Source organism: Phasianus colchicus, chromosome 2 (assembly GCF_987193195.1).
Source record: "Phasianus colchicus chromosome 2, bPhaCol1.hap1.1, whole genome shotgun sequence".
In the NCBI taxonomy this organism is placed as follows: Eukaryota; Metazoa; Chordata; class Aves; order Galliformes; family Phasianidae; genus Phasianus; species Phasianus colchicus.
The window spans coordinates 46706310-46719367 of NC_143437.1; the positions used below are offsets into that span (position 1 = coordinate 46706310).

General features: G+C 32.6%; 1 protein-coding gene across 2 annotated transcripts in view; it reads left to right on the forward strand.

The window, feature by feature from the left end:
- ADGB (androglobin) overlaps nt 1-13058 on the forward strand; it is a 70657-nt gene that overhangs the window by 25689 nt on the left and 31910 nt on the right. For both annotated transcript variants that reach the window (XM_031612257.2, XM_090135559.1), the window contains exons 11-16: nt 1193-1370; nt 2342-2432; nt 3780-3924; nt 7385-7415; nt 10581-10749; nt 11716-11779. In XM_031612257.2, the coding sequence (XP_031468117.2) occupies nt 1193-1370; nt 2342-2432; nt 3780-3924; nt 7385-7415; nt 10581-10749; nt 11716-11779 (678 nt within the window). The remainder of the gene's footprint in view (nt 1-1192; nt 1371-2341; nt 2433-3779; nt 3925-7384; nt 7416-10580; nt 10750-11715; nt 11780-13058) is intronic.

Consider the following 13058-nt stretch of genomic DNA (forward strand, 5'->3'; position numbering starts at 1 on the left):
TTGTTGCAGAAATGTTGTCATTGTCTGTAATTGTACCAGAATTTCACTCTAAATGTTTTCCTTTTTCCTTTTTGGCTGAGCTTTCTAGTTTATACGTCCTCAATAGTTTGTTTCATTCAACTGTGTCTTCTATTCAGCAGCTGACAAGTTTTTCTTTACAGCATCTATCTGGTCCTCTTTCAAATCCTTTTTAATTTCATATGTTTTTGCTTTCACTTTTAAGTTGTTTGGGATGTGTGTGAACCTAGTCACCACACTCATAATATACCTCTATAAATACAGAAATATGTTGCCTGAGTACCTTCGAGCATTTAATGTAATTTTATTTTATCCTCTCCTTTTAAATATCTCTGACAATTACAACCACAGTCTGCTCTGCGTCACTTGTAATTATGCCACCTGAGGAACACATAGCAATGAGAAGGAGCAATCAGGAGATTACTGATTTATTTAGCAATTGAAATAAGGTGTATTTTTGAAAACAAAGTAAAGCTACACAAAACTTGAAACAGAACTTTTTGCAGAGAAAAAAAATGACAGACTTGCATACTGAAGCATTATTATTTTAATGGGAAGAGCACCACTCAATGTCCACATTTATAACTGCTCTTAAGTTCTTTGCTAGGGGCCTCAGTAGAAAGCTCAGCTGTAGTGCCTTAAATGCATTTTGTAAATTAACCAGGCAATAAAACGCTTGACTTTAATGGCATATTTGTTCAAATTTATGCTACATTATGAGGATATCAGAAGTTATCTAAAAGACCTGTCACATTTAGAATTCTGCTTCTTTATAAATTCAGCATGAAGTAAGGACTTGTTTCAGAAAAGAGAAACTACTTGTGACATGTTTATTTAAAGCAAAATGTTGTCAGTGTTCTTTTCTTACTCGTACTCTTCTCCACTTGTGCTTCCTGTAGCACCTAAAGGAATACAATTGTATAAAGAAGTTTAAAGATGAGATGAATCTTTCACAAAAAGTTAAAATGTAAATGCTTCTAAGCAATCAGTTATACCTTTTATGCTGAATATCAATCCTAATTAGAATGTTTTTGGCTAATTTTGTCAGGCAAGCCATTTTGATTTCATTTGTTACCCAAACCACTGGATACTTCTCTGTGCATACTGTTTGTTCATAAGAGATGATGAGAAAGGGGAGCTATTGCCAATCAGGTTTTATTTCTGTGTTTTGTAGACTGATTCTTCAGAGAAAATGAGACAGTATGGGCTTTCCCAAGTATACAGCCATCCCGTCCTGGTTACTAGAACTAGGTCCTGCTCCCTGGAAGCTGCAAAGCAACCAGCATTACCAGTTGCTCCCTGGAAGCTTGTCCGTCAGAAAAAAACAACTGTTGCAAAATCTGAACCTCAGGGTTTGTCTATTAAATAAATTTTAAAATACACATTCATCATTATAAACGTTCTCGAGGACATAGTTATGTTAGCATAATTCATATTGTGTTAGGGATAATTCATACTGTATTAGGGATTACTTTTTCTCTCTCTTTTTATTTTTATTTTTATTTTTTGCTATTTTTATAATACTTCACCTTAGATCTATTATTTCTTAAATGCTTTGAGAAGTGTCTTAATCTGTCTCCAAGAAATTAATCTTTGGTACTGGAGAAAATGAAAAGGGAATGTTATCAGAGCAATGCAGAAACTCCAACGCAGAGCCATGAAAGCTTCTGAATACCTTTTGTACATTTGAAGTATGAAAGTAGTCCTTGTGCAACTGTTAATAGTTTTAAGGGTAAATCTATTCTGGGGCTTATCTGTACTGCACAATGGAATTAAGTACATAGTATGAGATAGCTTGAATATGAAGGCTTTACAGGCATGCTGACAAAATAGACTGGCATAAGAAGCAGGAAATCAACAAAGGCAGAATGTCCTGCTTTAGTTCCGAGCTACTTTTATACATTTCCAGGTAGGCTGAACACACTTCTAATTCATCGCAAGCTGAGGGTCAGAGCGCTAAGCGCTTTATTTGCCTGTGATACATCAGCTAAAATCACCCTGGTCATTCTATTCTATAGACATTCTATGTCTGTATGACATACTCTTCTATATGGTGAGGTGCTGGAACAGGCTGCCCAGAAAGATTGTGGATGCTCCATCCCTGCAGGCGTTCAAGGCCAGGTTGGAAGGGCCCGACACAAGCCTTTCTATTATTCTGTGGTTCTATTCAAGACTATGCCATGGTGCTTGGAGATTGCTTCCTAAAGTCCTTATAAAATTATTTAGGGGTGAGGAATCACCTATGGAAATCATTTGTCAATTAAGTATTAAATATTTCGTGTGAATATATATTTAACAAATTGTTTGGTTCTTTTTTTCCCAGAGCCTGTGTTAGAGAAACCTGAACAGTATGTTGAGATTGCTAGCATTTTTTTAAATCACAAATTAAATCCTATGAAAATACCCAAAGATATGTAAGTATTCAATAGTTTTGTCAGTAACATCACACTATTAGTAATTTTTGCTGTAAAAATACATGTGCAACTTTTGTTAAATACAGCTGCAGGTTATCTGAATAAACTGCATATTTGATAGGTTCTGCATTTCAGTCATAGTGATTGGTTGGGTTGATAATACATCAGTTAGATACGTTTTGAAGAGCAACAGATGACCACTGCAGAAATGACTTTGGATTATTATGAAGTACTCTGGGAATATTCTTTTGCTGATTCAGATGCTTTTTGCTGGTTAAAGTGCAGTAAATTAGTTGTTTGTAGGAATAAATACACATATAAATATTTTAAGCAATATGCATAAATGCATTATTGAAGGAATGGGAGAGTAAAAATTAAGATAGTGTAATATTTGTATGTTACTATATTTTATTTATTTATTTTTCATACTTAATGAATTCCTTTATAGTCGATCTACACCATTTACTTGAGGATGGTTTATTAGATAGTCTAAGTTTCCATGACAATCCGCTAATTTAGTCTCTTGTGATTTAATTAAAGATAGTAACCAAAAATAGGTAGCAGGAATTGGCATTTTGTTCAAGTAACATAGCTACCTAAATATGATAAAGGACTTTTATACGTAACTGGGACTGAACTTGTTTTTCATCTCTTGCTTTTATTCTAATAACATTTTTTGAAGCACTCAAAGGGATGATAATTGTAGCACGGTTACTGCTAAGGATCTTGATGTTCATTATATCAATTCTTAAGACAGGAGTTAGATAACACCTACATTATTCTCTGTTCTTCATTGTTGCCACAACACAATTACATCTAATTGTCATGTTTGCACCATTGTTTTGATATCGCTTTCCTAGTTTGCTTAACTTGGATGGAATTATTTGTACTTCTATGTTTCTATATTTCAGTTTTTATTTCTGCCTCCGCTGAACTCAGAGGCAGAATTTCCTTTTACTATAGCCAGAGTTGGCCTTGCATTTCAAACTTTTTTGCCCTATTTCTATGTTTGTTTTTCTTTCTATGGGCCATAGAAATTCATTCATTTCTGGTATTATAATCTAGTTTTCATCAACTGGTATGGATTCTGTTTTGTTGAAGATTATTTAAGAAGGCAACAGTTCATGTCTTAAAAACACATGTATGTGTGTGGTACTAAGCCAGTAACTATAAGGAATATATGCATATGTACATTTTGTGCTGCCTTACTAAGCTATTGAAATAAAGGAGATACAAGTTATTCTGACAGAATTCTGTTTAAAAAAAAAAAAAAAAAGTAGTTATGAAATCTGCAATTTGAAAGCAAATATATTGGTTAAGGCATTTGAGCTTTCTTTTATTATTTAGCTCCTTCACACAGTCTACCATCCAAAAAGGATTTCATTTGATGACCCATCTCCCTTCTGTCACTGAAAGCAATGAAAATGAAGATGACAGCAATGTGGAAATGAATCAAAATGGGAGACACTCAGATGTGGAATATTATTCTCAGGTAATCATTTAATTTTCTTTATTTTCTTATTTATTTATTTATTTTTACTTGGCCTAGTTTTGTGTTCTAAAAGGCAGTAAAAGAAGAAATAGGAAATACTTGATTCTTAAATGTAGGTTTTAAAAGACACCTTTGTAAACTTCCTCACCCACCCTGCCGTATTTCAGTAAATTCCCTCTTTGTTCCAGTTACTAATTTTATTGATGCATGGGAGATCTTTTGCTAACACTTTTCATTTAAAAGTCATTTTTTTATTATTTATTCTTTAGATTCTAAAAGTAACATTGCCAATACAATAAAATATTTTGATTTTGCACTTTATAATAGATTTGATGGGAAAGTATTAATGAGAATAATGTCTTTATAAATGTTTGATTCATTTCAATGATGCTATTTCAGCAGCAGTGAAGGATGGTATGTTGCAACTTGAAAAATGTAAAATTTGTAAACACATGTCTTAAAATCACATCCTCACACGATTCTTAATTGAAAACCACATTCCTCCAAAAAGGTTCACCAGGTAGGGGCAGCACGCTCAGCACTGCTTGCCAAGTGCCCCCACAGAGGAAAATGGATTACTAGTTACTTGTCTCCACTGTAGTTTTCCATGACAGGCATTATGAATCTTACCTAATGTAAGTGGGATGTTGCTAGAATTACTTTTGGCAGATGTAACCGCTATTTTTTGTTGTTGTCATTTTTGTTTTAAATTGATTTGTACCTTGTTCTTTACATATACTACCTTCTAGTATATGTCTACTTTTAAATAGTCTGCCTTTACATAGGCCTCCAACAGAAGGCTCAGTGTAGTATTTGAACAGACAAAGAATGCTTTGAAACAAAGACTTTCTGGATATCACACTATTTCCTGTATGATACCTTATACAGAAAACTGATTTGCAGCACAGATAAATAGAGATTTAAATATTCAAACAAACAAACAAAGCTTGATGAATGTGGTTTCAACATCTACAAATGAGTCCAGATTGTCAGTACCATTATCTCATCAATTTCATACTTAGTGTGGCAAACAGTGCTCATAAGAGCATCTGATAGCATTTCTTCCTTTGACTTTCACTGAAGGGGAAAAACTACCTTTTTATAGACATTTTTATACAATTAAAAATCTGCATCTAAACAGAAAAACAATTATATTTTGGAAAAGATGTGCTCCCTATTTGTGTTTACTGCAGTTGTTCCTGTCTGCTTTTATTTTCTGTCCCAAGTAGTGCTTTTACATTCAATATGATTACAGTATAGAAAATTGTTTGAAAGATTCTATAAAATATGTCCATCCAAAGGGCTACATGAAGAAAAAACAACCTTAAAATGCTGATTTTTAAAATCTTGTAGAAAAGATGACTGAATTATTTTAAAATTTCTGCAGTCTCTTTCTTGGACAAACTGATAAATATACATGGGGATAATATTTCTGAAATTTTTTTGAGGTACAGTAACTTGATGTAGAGAGTTGCATAATGTGTTTGAAGACCACAGGCATACTGCTGAAGATAGTATTAGGTATCTTTATAGACAAAGAAAACCCAATAATTAATTCTGGTAAAATTTGAAATAAAAGGAAAATCTTTTGCTATATAATTTTGGAGTACCTATTTACATTTTCCTCTTCAGAAAATATTATAATACAATTTTTATATTTCAGATCTGAAACTCATTTCTTTTTAAACTGTTCTATACCCAGTGTGTGTGTAGATATATTTATTGGGTATTTATTAATTAAAAATAAGGCAGTGCTGTAGTGAAGGAAAGTTCTTTGCAGTAAGATGTTTTTTGGCTACTCTGCATTTTGTGCTCATTTTACAAACAATATATTTAATCGTACTTCATGTTCTCTTGAAAGTGTTTTCAATTATTGCAAATTACAAATACCATTACAAAAGCAGCAGGACAAAAAGGTTCTGTAAGTAGTATTATAATTATTGGTTGGGTTACTTCTGTCTCTATAGCTGAACAAATACAGATTTAGTTAATTGTAAAGTAATAGACATCTATGTGCTAGAGGCATAGAAGCAGTTTAGAATGTCACTTTGCTTTTCTCCTCTAGTCCTGGAGTTAAGAGCCATTCTGGTTGTAGAAAGCTGCTCTGTCACAGTAGGGTGTGCAAACAAGGAAATTCAAGGGCGAGTAAGAAAATACATGAAAGAGAGATACTGCTTAAAAAAAAGAGTGGTAAGAAGATGTGAATATGATTTAGTCTGAGGGCAATCTGATTCAGAGGTGAAATGAAAGAAGTTATGAGCAGCTAATTAACTTGTTCTTGAACCTTACCTTTGCTCAATTTAAATATCATCTGAAAAATGTTGAAGCTATTAATAGCTGTGGTATGTAGGTAGAACTGCATTTGATCTGATGGAAAAAGAAAACAAAGCTTTTAACTTGCAGAATAATCTTCCTTGTTTCCCACCTTGAATGTTTTAATTAAAAAAACTTTATGGGTATCTCTAGGAGATTTATTATTGGAGAGTATTCTTTCTCTAGTTCTGAAGCTGAAAATAACAATATACATATTAATAATTGTATATCTGATTAGAAATAGCAAATGCTAAAAGAGCAACCTTGATATCCTCAGATCATTAGCTTATGGCCTGTTTGCAGAATTTCATGTTGTGTTATACTGAGCATTAATAACTTTGTTTTCAGTTTTAAGCAAGAAATTACCATGCTTATGTAGATGCTCCGTGCTGTCAACTTCAACATTAGCACTTCTGCCATAGATCTAAATGAATATAGATGAGGATTTTGGGTGGAGGGGAGGTTTGTTAAGTGGAGAGCTGGAATGAAAAGATGGTTGCAAAGTTTGTAACAGAACTTCTAGGCTTCATTATTTTCCTTTACAAAGGTGAAGTTAGTCCAGTTTACCAACTGATAGCTTAGTGTAAAGTGGACTTTCCAAAAGGTAGACTAACTGGATTTCAACTTCAATCATGTTAATTCAGCTCCTCTAGCTTAGAAAAGGCAATGGCCAGAGTAAAGTTGTTTGGAAACAAACTATCAAAAATTGCAGATATTTTTTATTTATGCCGCTGATACAAAAACAGTCAAGTACGGTGTTTCAATTGGCAGTTGTAGATGAACAACAAGAAATTCTTGTTGGAAGATACCCTTATAAATTCTTCAAGAATGAAAACAAAATAGAATAGAACCACATCTAGAATACATCTAATTAATTCTTGGAATAGAACTTATTGTCAAAGAACAGTAGTGTCAGATAATGTTTTTAATGAGCTTAGGAGTAGGCATGTTGATCATTTTTATCCCAGACTGCAAATCATATGTATGTTTCTAGGAAAGTATACCCTTAGCTTTCATTTTCCTTTTCCTTTAGAGATAATGTACTAGCTTATTTCTTATAGCTCAGGAAGGACTAATGCAGAAAGGAAATATTTTCTTAAAAAATATGATGCAAAATTAGAATCACTTTTTTTCCTCCCTCATATAGGAGCAGCATAAAACAGAGAGACGCACTGGAGGTAAATATTTTTGAAATTCATATTCAGATTACTGCTGTTCTCATATTATTTGATTTCACTGTTAACCTTCATTTTAAGAATATAATGAGTCATATGCATTTATGGGTTTTGGTCGTAAACACTTTAAAGAATGGGTGTAACTGCAGAGTGGAGTCCTCATATTGGTATTTAGAATTCCCTAACTTCCAGGAATATTTTGAAAAAAGTATACTTCACATTAGAATGTTATTCTCCAATGAAATATACTGGATTTCGTACATGGAGTTCTGTTTCTGAACAATGTGAACTGTTTTTGTTTTCTTTTCTCTGAAGTAAAAGAGAGGAGAAAAAGACAACTTCAATTTTTATAAATGTTGCATTTTTATGTTTTTAATCTGTTAGGGTTTGAAGAGTGTGCAGATGGAAAATAACAAGAAACATATGTTCAGTACAGGCAAAGAACATTATTTTAACATCATACTTTTAAGAACTTTTAATCATTTCAACCACTGTAGTGCTAGGATGTCTTTTCTTTTTATTTCTTTGTAGGATTTTTATATTTTCAGTAAATAGAAACAAAACAGGGAAATCTCACTGTATCAAAATTCTATAAGTTAATGAGCTGGGAATATAATCCTTCATTATTTGTTGACTCACAGCTCAGTACCTGTTTTAGCTCTGGCCCAAAACCCAATAGGAATATAATGGTTGGCAATAGATGGCTCTTTAAAGCCTGCCATACATATGCTGGAATGCTGAACTATTTCTGTAGCTGTCATTATTGATTCTAAAATTGGTGCAACTCAGTAGCCAGACAGCTATATGTTCTGTTTACTTGAAAGTCTAGTCAGGAAATGCCCCTCAAAGAAAAGATTACTAATTAGTGTACAGACTGGTTCTAGAATAATAACGATACACTTATATAATATTCGTATCATTCCAAATTATATCCTTTATATCTCTATATCCTTTTGTTGCATCAGAATCAGTGATCATATGAGTCATAGAGGAGTTTTATTAACTTACTGATGCAACACAATGTTAATAATTTGAGCAAACATTTCTTTCACTCCAAAGGTCATCCAGCTCATTGAGGAATCGCCCAGTCAATAGATACATTGTGGGAAAGTAGTAGGAATGTGCATGTTATCAAGTGCATAATCAGATGATGCTCTTTTTTGACCATTTACCACTCTTTGATATTGCAGTTTATATTCCTTTGCCACACTCCTGGTTAACCCTGATTAGTACAGGAACCCTGATGTAATTGCTACTAATGCTGTGGCACTTCTCTGTATATGCTGATACTTTTCTGAGAACCAATATGCTTTTTTGAGATAGTGAGATAAGGATGGTTTGATGTCAGTTTATAATTTATTAATGAACAGAGAACTTGAGTGTACTCATCAATTCCAATGTATATGCGTCCAATTCTTAATAAAATTCTTCTAATTGTGTTTCTAATGCAAGCATTTATATTTGCATAAATATCAGTGATCTCTTTATTACAGAGCTTACACTTTTTATACCAAATCTCATCGTATTCAGTTTTGCTAATAAATATCAGCGTGATATCAAATCAGCTACTTCCCTGAAATCTGGCTAAGTTATACCTATTGCATTTCATTATCTAAAAATTAGTGTTTTCATCAAAAAATCCTACCTCCTCAAAAAATCCTAAATTACTCTGACATTCTGCCTGGGGCAAGTTATTTTGCCTTTCAGTTAATCATCTATTTACCCCATTTTATATCCCTCTGTATTTAGTATTTCCTTTTTTTTTTCAAGGAATAAATTGTATTATAATTACAGGCAATTAGTTGCTGAAATTATCTTCCATATGTCAGCCTTAAAATACTGATTTGTACAAAGCAGCTCTTAAGATTTGCTTCAAATGTAGTTACAGCTTTATTCCAGAAATTATATCTTCAATATATCACCTAGTGTTTGCAGTTTTTCATTATTTGAAAGTACCCCTTCTTGCATACAAGTCGTATGAAGAGTTTTCGGAATTGTGTTTCTGTATGATTCCAGGAAATAATGCTTTGAACAGCATTATCTTTGGTATACATGCATTTTTTTATGACATTCTCACAACAGGCAGGTTTCTGAGACAAATACTGGTTATTTCACTGGAGGCCCAAAACCCACATTACACAAATCTCAGGAGAAGCCTACGTTTTACAGCTTTCAGGCACTTTTCCATACTATAAGGGAGAAAAAAGGGACCATAGCACATTTCCTTCCATTACATTCCTTTCAATTCTTGAAAAATAGTTGCAAAATAATTACAATCACTTTCATCTTATAAGCTCATTAGTTATCCAGAAGTTCACTGTATTTCTATGAACAAGAGATATTAAAAAGCATATTCAAAAATAAATTATACATTTTTCTAATTAGCTTTCTTCTTTGTCATACGGATGTGTTTGAGTATTAACTCAGCTTTTTCCTTAGCATTCTGAGTTAACAGCTGTTAATATTTGAGCTGTTGTATTCTACTATTCTCAGCTGCTCTGGGCTATGCTTAAAACTTTATGCAGAAGACTAAGTAACTTCTATAACAAGTCATGTGAATCTCATAGAGTAAAGGCAGAGATTGTGAAATTACATTGCAACTTAAAATGTTATTAATTTATTACAAAATTTGTATACATGATATTCTGTGTAGGTATTTTGGCATGGTTCTGACAATAGTGAGATTTCTGATTTTCCTTCAGAAAAAATAATTAACATTTTTGAAATTAAATTCTATTAACAAGTAGTTTGACTGACTAATGTGAGTAGCATCACAGGGATTCTGAGTTCCAGCAGCAAGGATAGGCCTTTATGTCTTCTGTGGATTATAAAAATTACAGTGGCACACTAGCTTTTCACTGAACAGAAGCAGCGTATTCAATGTTTTTGACATGCTCGTATTAAAGATTCCAGGGCACAGTTTCATTTGTAATGGTATAATGAGACAGAATACTTAAGCAGTTTCAGATGGAAGCCACAAAACGCTATACAGAATTGTTTTAGTCATCTTTTGATCTTTTTAGGTTACTGTTACAGTTATTATTTCTAAACTCTGAGATGTATGGAAAAAGCCTGGTGATTTTAGGATAATTTTTTACGTAAGAACGATTTCACTTTGATGTATTTGTTGCCAGTGTATTGAATCTGTGCATCTCCCTATATCTGCAGAAGAATTGCACAAGAATTTTAGTTCTAATGCAAAACAAATGTCAGAAACAGCTGATACTGTTATGAACAGCAAGGCAGTGGATGAATCAAAGGAAGAAATCAAGTCAGAAAAAACTTCTGTTTCCAAGGAAACCTGGATTAGCATTGAGGACTTCTGTGTTTGTTTCCAGTAAGGAAAAAGTTTTCTGTTGTATTCCATACAATATACAGTGTAACAATGATAAAATATGAAAAGTGACTGTATTAAACCTGCATCATCTCAACAGACCTTTTCTGTATAGTTTTCCTGCCTTTCAGGTTAGCTCCAAGGCTTCTCTTCAGACCCTGTTCCCACTGACAGTGAATCTGTAGATGCAGCACCAGGCTGCCTTGCATGTGCTCTCTAGAGCACTGGAGAGCATAACCATCTGCTTCACAAAGCATCTGCCACACTGTGATATGGGTGGAAGATGGCAGGTCTTGAAACACATAGCAGTTAAAGTGCTCCTATGTCAGACGCATTAGCCCCTGATTGATCAAACTCTGTGTCTGAACATCATTATTACAAAGCAATAAAAGTTGTTAAATCTTCTGCATTTGCTCCAAAAAATAAACTTGATATTCTCCCAAGTTAAAAAAAAAAAAATCTATTATTTCAAAAATCATGTAGTTTATTTAATATTAATGTATTTCAGATATGATTTGTAGACTTAAAAAAAATATATGTTTCTGAAAGTAAGAAAACACTAGAAAATTGAGAATAGGCATTAATAAAGTTTACAAGTGAGTTCTTCCTTACAGTGACACTTCATAGTTAACTTTTTGCAGTAGTTTTTAAGCATGAAAATTCTTAAAAAATACTAACTTGTTACAACTTACAGTTTATAGGTTAATAAGAAAAACCAGTGGCCTGACCTCCAATACACCACTGTAGAAATGCAGCAAAAGTATAAGTTATTATCAGCTGATTTCTTCATAGGTGAACTGTATTGACCTTTAATGAAACTAATAATTCTGAACCATTTGTGAGGAATAGCTTTGAGTGACTTATGGAAGGTTATAATGCATGTACTAATTAAACTTAAAAACTTATGTAATGGAAGAGAGATTTTTTTTTTTATCTGAAATACATAATTTATATATTTTGTCTTCCTAGGAACCTGTATGTTTTTCATAAACCACATACATATGCTTATAACTATCAGAAGACAGATTTTAAGGTATATGACTCTATTGAATTTTTTGTGTACTATTTTTTTTTTGTCTTTGTTAAAACTTTGTGTAATTAGATAATATATATATCCTAAGTGCTATTGGTACATTGCGTAGAACTGCTATTACTGAAAATGTAATAATGTGTTAGGATTATTACAGATTATTTTCCTGGCAAATACCTGGAAGTGTTTCACTGTGTTCAAATCAAGAATAAAATATGTTATAAATTGCCATTACTGAATAAATTTAAAAATATGAAGTGTGCAACTCATCAAAATTAGTAGTGGGAGTATATATTACATTGAATTGCATCTCCATCTTTTTTTTAAATCTTGAATGAAATCTATCTTACAGCAATTAAATTCAATGATGATTCAGCTTCAGAATCCCTTCTTCCCTTCTTTCATCTTCACCTGTCATCTAACACTCAAATCAGAAGTCTGTTTAGCTTAGCCTTCTACTTTCTCTGTACATGCTAAATCCTACAGTGATATGCATGAGGTTCTATTGTGGGGATTAGAAATACTCTTTGGTTGCATAAAATCACAGTATTTCTTTAAACCTGCCATTAGTTTCTATTATCAGAAGGTTATTCAACATGCTTGAATATCCTGTTCCAGCTCCAGTTTCGTACTGTAACTGAAGTGTAATTATAGAGTTCTGAAGTGCAAACTCTAGGCATGAATTTAATGTAAAACTCTATACTTAGTAGGTTAACTACACGGATTATGCTTCATAACTATAGTATACCTTCAATTTTATACCTCTCTGTATTTATGATCGCATAATGAGAAATTTTATGAAACGTTTCATGATATACTTTCACAAACCATAATTATCCTGAAGTCTACGTGACGCTGTGTGCTGTTATGCTAAAATGTATCTAATCACCCTTTACTGTAACTCCATTTTCTTTTTTTTTAAGTTGATACACTTGAGTTGTATGAACTAACAGGAAAATTCTGTATCAGAGTTATAAAAGTTATAAAAGTATAACACTTCATATTATCCTATGAAAGAAGTAGCAATATATAGCATTCTAAGATGAAGCAGCAAAAATATATTGATATGACTCTGAGAAAATGTAGCACATGTTAAAACAGAACAGTAGCAAAGGAGCTCATTCACCAACAGACTTTGAAGAATTTCTAGGAACAGCAGAGTTACCTTATAATTTTCTATATTTGCATAGGAATTCCATATTAAAGTTGAGAATGAAAAATGTGTGAGCAGACAACGTTCAATAAAAAATAAAAATGAACTTATTCTTTTTCCATATTCTTT